At 35.0% G+C, this 9983-nt stretch overlaps 3 protein-coding genes across 4 annotated transcripts; all 3 read right to left on the bottom strand.

Moving 5' to 3' along the window:
- Positions 1-75: 75 nt before the first annotated feature.
- On the bottom strand, positions 76-698 carry LOC104827708 (phylloplanin-like). The gene has a single exon (XM_010560931.2). It carries the CDS (start codon positions 670-672, stop codon positions 220-222), a length of 453 nt encoding a protein of 150 aa, XP_010559233.1. The 5' UTR covers positions 673-698; the 3' UTR covers positions 76-219.
- Positions 699-2052: 1354 nt separating this feature from the next.
- Positions 2053-2749, bottom strand: LOC104827706. Its single transcript, XM_010560930.1, has one exon. The coding sequence runs from the start codon at positions 2702-2704 to the stop codon at positions 2255-2257; it is 450 nt and encodes a 149-aa protein (XP_010559232.1). The 5' UTR covers positions 2705-2749; the 3' UTR covers positions 2053-2254.
- Positions 2750-6198: 3449 nt separating this feature from the next.
- On the bottom strand, positions 6199-8431 carry LOC104827705 (protein TRIGALACTOSYLDIACYLGLYCEROL 1, chloroplastic). Of its 2 annotated transcripts, none has more exons than XM_010560929.1 (3): positions 8205-8431; positions 7828-8040; positions 6199-7433 (listed from the first exon to the last, which is right to left on the bottom strand). In XM_010560929.1, the coding sequence occupies exons 2-3, from the start codon at positions 7872-7874 to the stop codon at positions 6431-6433; spliced, it is 1050 nt and encodes a 349-aa protein (XP_010559231.1). In that variant the 5' UTR covers positions 7875-8040; positions 8205-8431; the 3' UTR covers positions 6199-6430. The 2 variants fall into 2 exon arrangements, with proteins under 2 accessions (XP_010559231.1, XP_010559230.1); XM_010560928.1 differs by having other exon boundaries at positions 7828-7970.
- Positions 8432-9983: the final 1552 nt, after the last annotated feature.

The raw sequence follows: 9983 nt of genomic DNA, 5'->3' as shown, positions 1-9983 counted from the left end.
TATATATATATATATATAAATTATATATATATATATATATATATATATATATATATATATATATATATATATATTCATTACATTGCCATAATTTTGTAAACACAAAGGAACCGAGTCTATAAACACCCCCTTTATTATATTCTCCAAATATAATAAAGAAAACATGCAACTTTATTTCATTCAACGGAACGGAACCGTACGGTTAGTTCAACGCCGTCATCAGATGACGGAATGCACGAAAGGGCCGACGGTGAAGTAAGCGATATTCCCAAGGGCTGACTGAACGACGTTGACCAGACTCAGTGACGCCGTGAGAACGCCGTCCGGTGGAAAAACCGAGCAATCAGCCCCCGGTAGATTAACGTTGATGAAGCAACGAGAAGGGTCGAAGAGAATTGTGTCTAAGAGTTTCACGACGACCGTGAAAGCTCCGGCCGGATCCGTAAGGGCTTGGCCGAGCTCCGTCCTTCCTCCGCATGATAGACTGACCAGGGCTCCTGGTAACGGAGCGCTATTCCTGATTAGGTTTCCGTTAACTGAACAGTACAGGAGGCCGTTAATTCTGACGGAGCCGATCTCTAGGCCGTTAAGTTTGAGGCCGTGGCTGAGGGATGAGAAGGAAAGTAAGAGAAGGATGGTGGAGATGATGAGAAGAATGCTGGAATTCGCCATTTGTATGTTTGTGTGTGCGCGCGCTGTGTACAAGCCATGCAGCTGGAGGTGTATATATATTGCTCGTGTTGTGTAGGGTCTATAAGGAAAATAACATTTTTATTAAAAAATTGCACTCCTAAGCCATTGAATCTATCGTCACTCCAAACCAATAATACATACATATATACGTATATAAAAACATTGGAGTGTTATATATATATATATATATATATAATTGCATGGGAATGTAACCGTTTTAGTAATGGAGAAGCGAAGCAAATCAAACCCATTCCTCCCAGATTTTGGGGATCCGTAACGGGATGATAAGATTGATCCTCCCATCCTCTTTATCAAAAGTGATGTCAAGGAGTAGACACGTAACAAAGTTGTCAATTACAAATACAGTAGAATACATAATATGGCATGTATTATTAAAATATGGCAAAAAAATAAACCAATATTAATAAATAAAATACACCAATTATCAAAATATACCAATAAATACTTCAATTCTTAAAATCGTTCACAATTCTCCCAACGGACTTTTTAACGATGTGAAATCATAAGAATTTTCGCTCATTGCCACAATGACATGGCATGCCATATAAATATTTTTTCATGTAAACATGACACATCAATGTCAACAATAAAAAATATAAAATCGATCGGTTTAACCAGTTTAGATTCAAATAACCCGGTTTAACCGGTTAGTTAAAATTTCAATAAACTGAATAACCAGTATAACCGATTTAGGGGGTAACAAATAGCATCATAAATTGAATCTAGGGTTTTCTACCCTAAATCGATTTTCATCAAAGCTCTCAATTTTCTTCCTGACTCTCCCTTCCGACACAACCAACATGACACGAACAACGTCGGCGACAACCTTTTGTTGATTTTGTGAGTGTTTATGATGAATTCAAAGAGAAGGGAGTAGAATGGTGATTAGAAATATTAAGTGTTTGAACAAAAAGAATGAAGAAGAAGAGGAGCTCGAAGAAAATGGAGAATCATCTCCATTGTTCTTATTGAATATCAAAGGCATACAAGTTTTCAAATAGGCCAAGGGGCGACGTCTACAAAGCTACAAAAAGAGAAAACAAATCTGATCCTAACGGCTATACGCTAAACTCTGAAACGAAAACAATCATGTGACATTCATCGTTTGATACACTAAACTCTGAAACGAAAACAGAGCAAAGAGTTGGCTTGTTGTTGTTCGTGAGTTTCGTTTGTGTGAATTACATGTTTGAAGTAAAAAGAATTTACAAAAAAAAAAACTAAGGATCTAACAAATATTTACTAATAGATGAATATCTCTTATATGAATTCAAGGCATGCGACGTTAAGTTCGCTATGATTCTTTCTGAAATTTCATGAGATTCGTCGAATTCAAAATAATAACTGGGAAAAGACATACATCTTATTAATGGCTTAATTTTGGAACCATAGAATTTGTTACAAAAGAAGGTACAACAAGAGAGCTTACTATGGAGCAAATGCATCACTTATTTCAAACGTAAAAGCGAGAACGTGCATGGCTCATGCATGCACTTGCGTACGTACTTTCATATGTACCTATGCATTGATAAAAACGTCATCAAAGGACAGAGTACGTGAAGAGACCGGTGGCAAAGTCGGCCACATTTCCAACAGCAGACTGAAGGATAGTGACAAGTCCGATGGCGGAGGTGAGGGCACCGTTCGGGGGGAAAACGGAACACGTGGCGACCGGAAGATTAACCCTAATGAAGCAACGCGAGGGGTCGAAAATAGTCGTGTCGAGAATTCTCAAGATGACGGTGAATACTCCGGCGGGATTGGTGATGGCTTGGGCGAGGTTGGTGTTTGCTCCACCGCAAGACAAGACAGCGATGGCGCCGGAGACTGGAGGTCCGTTTCCGACAAGGTTTCCGCTGAGGGCACATGTCAAGAGACCGGTAACGTTAACGGTGGCGATTTGGATGCCGTTAATTGTGAGGGCGTGTGAAAGTGATGAGAACGAAGCAATGAGAAGCACGGAGATGAGAATCACTTTTGAGTTCACCATCTTCCTTCTTTTTTTTAAAAATGATTTTGAGAATTGTTTTGATTGTGGTGTGGTGTGGTGTGGTGTGGAGATGAATTATTTATAAGTGCATGAGAATATATATTATAATATGCAAGTTGGGTTATGGATGGATTTCAGTATGGGTGCGTATTGTGATTCGTATCTCAAAGTTGGTCCTTTTTTGTCAGTTTGAATTCTAAATATATGATAAAAAAAAAAAATTGATTGTTTTCTTCCGCATTGGCAATATTGAAAATTTTATTTAATTTGAGGCATATTTAAATATATGAAAATTATTATTGTTTTCCAAACTATTTTTCATTTCTTATTTTATATACTCGTAATTATCACTATCATATTCTTCGTATTTTCGTAGACTCGTCTAATATAAACGGTATATGTGTATTCTTCATTTTTCAGAACATATTCTATTAGGCCTGAGTTTATTTGGAAAAAAAGAAATCAAAACGGATTGAACGTTTGAAAAGCCGGATTTATAGAACGTTCTATAAAATTTAAAATAAAAAATTGTAGAAATTCGAGTATTTATTACTTATTGATATAAAAAAATTACAATTAAATCTTCAAAAAATCAGTTATTTATAGTTAATTGATGATGTCGATCTATGATATAATCTAATCTCATTTTAAATATCCTAAACAGAACTATCGCAAGTATATGAGTCGTTTATACTATTTAATGTCAATCACTAGTGATTCACGTGAATCATCGGGATACAAACGCATAGATTCACTAGCAATATGGATTAAACTAATACTCGGTACGCGATCTATGGCGATTTTGGAGGTGATGAGTGATACTAATTACTATGATAATTCATTAATAAGAATATAAATAATGGGTATATATACAAATGGAGGGATCAACGTTATAGATGACAAAAATTATCAGTTATAAAAGGTTCGTTGATTATATACATATATATATATATATATATATTTTGATGATATTTTAGGTCACCACCAAAGAAAATAAAAACTACTACAACAAACTTAACATGTGTTGAAAGTAGTGTTAATTCTATTGTTGAAAGTAGTTCGTGATTTAAACATCTCAATTTAATATGATGACAAAAGTTAATTGTAGTTGTTATTGTTGTAGGACGTACCTTTAATTTCCAACATAATCAAGCCAAACAATTCAATCAAAAATTCCGAATCAACAATTCAATCATCCTCCAATTGTTACTTCATCATCAACCCCTCCAATTCTTGTTTCATCATCACTCCCTCCCATTGTTGCTTCATCATCACTCACTCAAATTGTTATTTCATCACCATACACTAGTAAAAAGTTTCAGGCTTCGTGACAAAAAAAAAATCAAGTATGGTATCTCTAATCCATCTTTTGTAGACTTGCGTTGTCAGATATGTAGGGTCTTATGACTCTCAAATTGTTATTTCATCACCATACACTAGTAAAAAGTTTCAGGCTTCGTGACAAAAAAAAAAATCAAGTATGGTATCTCTAATCCATCTTTTGTAGACTTGCGTTGTCAGATATGTAGGGTCTTATGACATAGTAATCCACTTTTTTTGTAATTGTGTTTTCGTATCATGTTTTTGGATATGTTGTGTAATGTCTTAATAAGTTTTCGAATAAGTAATGCATTATGAATCTATTTTCGAATATGTGTATTGTCAGTTTTTTCTTTTCCTTTTTATAATTCATAATCTTAATCATTCAACAAAATATCACAATCCATTACACATCATTTAACTTTTCATATCAATCCATATACATTCTATATATCCAACAAAAAAATACAATCCATTACATTCCATCCAATCAAATATCACAATCCATTACATTCATCCAACAAAATAGTACACACTCCATTACACACCATTCAACATATTACATAAGTCATATGATGATAACACATAATATTAAGTAAAGAGGATCACAAAAGTTAGGGTGACTCCAACAATTTGGAATCGACTTGTTTTGTATTCAGCCATTTGTTCTTCCATCTTCTTCAAATTTACATTCACCTTCTACATCTCAAGGTTCATATGCTCTTCAATCTTCTTCAAATTATCATTCACCTTCTGCACCTCAATGTTCATATGATCTTCCATCTTCTTCAAATTCACATTCACCATTTGCATCTTAAGGTTCATTTGTTCATCCATCTCCTTCATTTTCACATTCACACTCAAAATCTTAATGTTCTTTTATTCTTCTATCTTCTTCAAAGTCACATTAACCTTCTGTATTTTGAAGTTTAACTTCTACAACTCATTTTTGAAATCTTCTGAATTTGATTTCATTTTATGCAATTCATTACAACAATCTTTATTTTTTTCAATCAACGCATCATCAAACCATTTGAAGAAATACGAATATTTTCTCTGAAATATTGCAGAACATAAGCATCTTTAACTTCGAAACATAACAAAAATCCCAAAATTATAATTAAATACAAACCTTATGTGAAGTACAAGTAAGAAAACTCTTCCTCGATTCTTATTTGTTTTTTATGTCCTTCTTGAAACCGATCCTCTACATTCACATCGATAAGGTATATCTTTAGACTGACTTGATTCACTTTTTGGTCATTTTGATTTAACATTCGAATTTGGAAGACTTTCAAATTGATAACTCATCTCAAACTGTTTAAAAAATTCATCAAACACATCACATTGTAAAAATAATCGACCAGATAGCATTTAATTTCAGTTATCAACCATAACCTTCTCTGATTTCGAGCCTATTAGCATTTCATTCTGTTAAACCCTAAAACTCTGAAATTTTCGAAGTTAACCTTTTCGGTCGGAGTCGAACGATGTCCAAGTTAAACAAACATGAGTCGCAATTTTCCAAACATCTACACGAATTATTAAAATTAACAGTAATTACATATATAATCATCATTTTCGTTAGACTTTTTCGGTGCTGACGTGTATGATAGATACACTAATTACCTAACTAATATGTTAGTTAATAGAATCTAAACATGTTTAATAAAAATGATGATTATATATATAATTTCTGTTAACTTTAACAATTCGTGTAGACGTTAAAAAAATTTGAATTATTTTTTGTTTAATTAAAAATACGTGTATGAAAAGGTTATATTTGGCTAAATTCGCATAGAAAAATATCATTTTTTTATTATTACGGTATTATATAATATAGATGTATTGGTTAACGATACGAGATTATAGATATATTTTTAACAGTTTTGAGGAATAATACGTGTAAAATATGTTAAGGACCATCATGAGTCCATAATTACAAAAAACAAAAGGGGGGGGGATGGACCGCTGAGCCCAATAGACCATGAAATTAAACACACTTATGGGACCCCAAACTCTCTAAGAGTTGACCTCAATACCAATAATTAGTGCTTCCCCATCTTACCTCACTCACACCTATGGTATGGAATCAAAGAGATTTTAATTATAAAAAAACATGTGATGACGTCACCCCCTTTTTTGTTATCTCACGTTGTTTAACGACTCTGATATTCGATCAAAGAAAAGGATTATATTCCACGAAAACGACATACAAATACAATCACTGGAACATAAAATCCTAATAAACATTAAAACACAAGCCAACAGCTACGATCTTCTTGCTTTTTCTGCTGTATATTTTTTTTTTGGGGGGGTTAAAGTTCTTGGAGAAGGGGAGACAGATTTCGAGTAACCGATCTAAAATACCTCAGATTTAGTATCAATGAACCAATTCTGTCCGAATCAGACACAGTTCTTCAAGGAATCTCCAGCTCCCTGGAAAAACAAATAAGAGAGCACGAAATCTGCAACGAAGATACCAACAAGAGATATCACAACCGCTGAAGTTGTAGATTCTCCTACCCCTTTGGCACCTCCAGTGGTTGTGACCCCCCAAGAGCAGCTAATCACCGATATTATCGCCCCGAAAACCTGTGATTTGATCATGGCACTGATTATATCCCATGTTCTGAGCGCTCGATGAGCCGAGTCCATGATTATGTTAATGCTGACACCGTACACTCCATCTGCTAAAAGGGCGCTCGATGCCATCCCGACAGTGAAACACATGAGGGTGAGAAATGGCAGAGCTAGACATGAAGCGATGACCCTCGGTGTGATTAGATAATCTACTGGGTCTGCTCCAAGAACTCTCAGTGTATCGGTTTGTTCAGACACCTGCATGGTTCCTAGTTCTGCAGCAAATGCACTTCCCATTCGGCCCGCAACAACGATTGATGTGATGACTGGACTCAGCTCTCTTGAGAATGCCAGGGCTAGGACTCCTCCAACGGATCTGTTCAGTCCCAGTCTGGTGAATTCTCTGACGAATTGGATCGTGAATGCCATTCCAACAAATGCAGAAGTCAAGAGACAAACCCCCACAGATTTCGGTCCAATTCTCTCCAATTGTTGAAGAGTGTTTCTCCAGTGAATTTTACCCCTTAGAATCCGGACAATAACCTGCCCTGCTATGATTGGAACTGATAAACCCCTCCATATGTATTTAGACGGAGACCATTTGCTGAACGGCAGCTCTGGTTCTGGTGTAGGTGCGTGGTTTCCACTGGAGGTTTTTTCCAAAGTAGACATGGATGGGTAGCCATCATTGGCATTCAAGCTCGCATTTAATCTCTTTCTCCGAACGGATTTTGAAAATGTGGATGTCAGACTTCTTCCACAGGCCCCAAGTTGAGAAGGATTCAGGGGTTCAATCCGGATGGATGCATTACATCTTAGAAAACTTCTGCAAGCAAAAAAAAAAAAGGTTTGCAAGATCCAACATAAACATTTATGGTCAATTTGACAAGAAGCGAATGAACTCGGGACTAAGGCGATGTCGATGTTGATGATGTTGACAAGAAGCGAATGCCAAAGGTGTAACAATATGCCAAATAAATCTTAAGCTTCTTATCAGTCTCTCCCATACACATATTGCATTGATTTCCTTGGAAAGCCTTTCCACAGAGGAACCATTACTAGAGGAAATATTACACAACGATGCAATACAGACAAACACAGACACACAACTATCTGCTTCAAAATCTGTAACCAATATTATCCATTTTCAGTATCTTTGTGTCTACTGAGATGCAAAGTGGATGGAAAGGGTGAGGGGATGAGACAGCGAAGAGAGATACCGATGGGAGAAACAAAACGATTGATGAATACAACTAGTTTGCATCATTGTCGCCTTTCACTTTGGAGCTCACAGATCGACCTTGTGTTCGGATTTCAGGAACTTCATGAAAGATTCAAAGGCAGCACCACGAAAATGATCGCCCTGTCAATCGTAGTAGTAAGCATGATAAACCGAAGAAATCCTACGAATCTCAATTTCACTATCGCCGAACCTATACCGCCGCATCACAAAAAAAATTAACAAAAATCCATGGCGGAGACACATCAGAAATCGATCGGCAGAGAACTCAGGGTTTCCTCATGGACTATTAACCCACTGTAGAGGAAAATAGCGACGTAACTACTACAGTCAGAAGGAAAGAATCGGTGAACTGACCTGTTTGAGGCGAGAGAAAATCAAACCAAACAGCAACTTCCGCCAATTCTTCTATTCTTAGGCACCTCGAGCTGCAAGTGGATGTTCCAAATCCGGCGATGGCGATGGCGATGGCGATGGCGACAGCGACAGCGACAGCGACGGCGGAGAATGAGCTTCGTGCGATCGGATAAACTAATCGGAGAGGAAGACGACGACGACGAAACTTCCACACGTTTCTGGACACTAGTAGGTTTAGAGTTGGTTTCTTTCCAAACAGGAACGCACTTGTGTTTGCGTTTGCGTTTGCGTTTGCGTTTCATTTCCAACCACCGTTACGAACTTACGATAAGACGGAAAAGCCATGGCCTTCGTCGAAAATAACGAAAGAACCATAATATTACAATTTATTTATTTGTTTTGGAAGGTAAATTGTATTAATGAATAAACACATTTTGTCTCCGTACAAGAGAATGTTTGTTGACTTTGGATCGGTTTACAACAAAAAAAAATTGGATTTTATATTGGGACAGTTGGCAAACAGTAACAAAACAAAAACGAAATTTGTAAAATATCTCACAAAAATAATTTTTGCATAATATATTTTTTTTTTCTAAATACCCAAACTACCCTTTATAATATTTCTCTACGATTGTGTGATAATCTATCTTTCAAAAATCGGTAAATTTTGTTATTTGATCTTTTTTTCTATACTTATATAAGAAAACAAAATCCATATAAGTGTTTTTTCATGTATGTGGAGAAAACGAAATTCATGGAAGTATTTTTTTTGTGACAATCTATCTTTTAGAAATCGGAACACTTTGTTATTTGATCTTATTTTTTCTCCAATTTTTTCTATATCTTCTCTATTTCTTATATAGTTTATCTAATCTATTCAAATACTCTTCTCGTTGATTTTTTTCTGTGATATTCTAATCATTTTTTTGCATGTACATAAGGTGTTTGATGAAATGTCTGTACCATAAAACTGCGGCAAATGACTTGCGATCTGTGAAAAATGACATGCACTCTGCGTTAAATGACCTATGGTCTCTAGCAGATGACTGTGATATACCGCAAATGATCTGCAGTCTGCGGCAGGTCATTTGGCCTGCGATCGCCCTAATTTAAACCCTCTACTTTTTTTTTATCCAAAAAAACATTGTACTTTTAAAAATTGGCAATTAAAACTCTATACTTTTAAAAATTGGCAAATAAAACCCTGAATGAAAAAATATATTATTTAATGCTGACATTGCATCCTAGTCATCTGCCACATCATCAATCCCTAATATTTAATAATATTAATTAATACAAAATAAAATAAAATAATAATAATAATAAAAATAAAATTTTAAAAATTATACACATATATATATAATGAAATGATATAGATACAATAAATAATCGTGAGATAAAGAGGGAAGTTTGGAAATGGGCAAGTTTAGAACAAAAAACCATGTATTTATCGCGATCATCCATGGTGTATATTTATCGTGAACATTTATAGTGTGTATCTGGATTTGATTTTTCTATACTTATATAAGAAAACAAAATCCATATAAGTGTTTTTTCATGTATGTGGAGAAAACGAAATTCATGGAAGTATTTTTTTTGTGACAATCTATCTTTTAGAAATCGGAACACTTTGTTATTTGATCTTATTTTTTCTCCAATTTTTTCTATATCTTCTCTATTTCTTATATAGTTTATCTAATCTATTCAAATACTCTTCTCGTTGATTTTTTTCTGTGATATTCTAATCATTTTTTTGCATGTACATAAGGTGTTTGATGA

Source organism: Tarenaya hassleriana, unplaced genomic scaffold (genome assembly GCF_000463585.1).
Source record: "Tarenaya hassleriana unplaced genomic scaffold, ASM46358v1 Cleome520, whole genome shotgun sequence".
Classification (NCBI taxonomy): domain Eukaryota; kingdom Viridiplantae; phylum Streptophyta; class Magnoliopsida; order Brassicales; family Cleomaceae; genus Tarenaya; species Tarenaya hassleriana.
This window is presented reverse-complemented; position numbering and strand designations above follow the sequence as displayed.

Bases quoted from the DNA above. Each gene is read 5' to 3' on its own strand.
- LOC104827708 (XM_010560931.2), bottom strand. From the start codon at position 672: ATGGCGAATTCCAGCATTCTTCTCATCATCTCCACCATCCTTCTCTTA.
- LOC104827706 (XM_010560930.1), bottom strand. From the start codon at position 2,704: ATGGTGAACTCAAAAGTGATTCTCATCTCCGTGCTTCTCATTGCTTCG.
- LOC104827705 (XM_010560929.1), bottom strand. From the start codon at position 7,874: ATGATGCAAACTAGTTGTATTCATCAATCGTTTTGTTTCTCCCATCG. The intron at 7,434-7,827 runs GTATCTCTCTTC...TTTTGCTTGCAG, and splicing joins TCGTTTTGTTTCTCCCATCG to AAGTTTTCTAAGATGTAATG.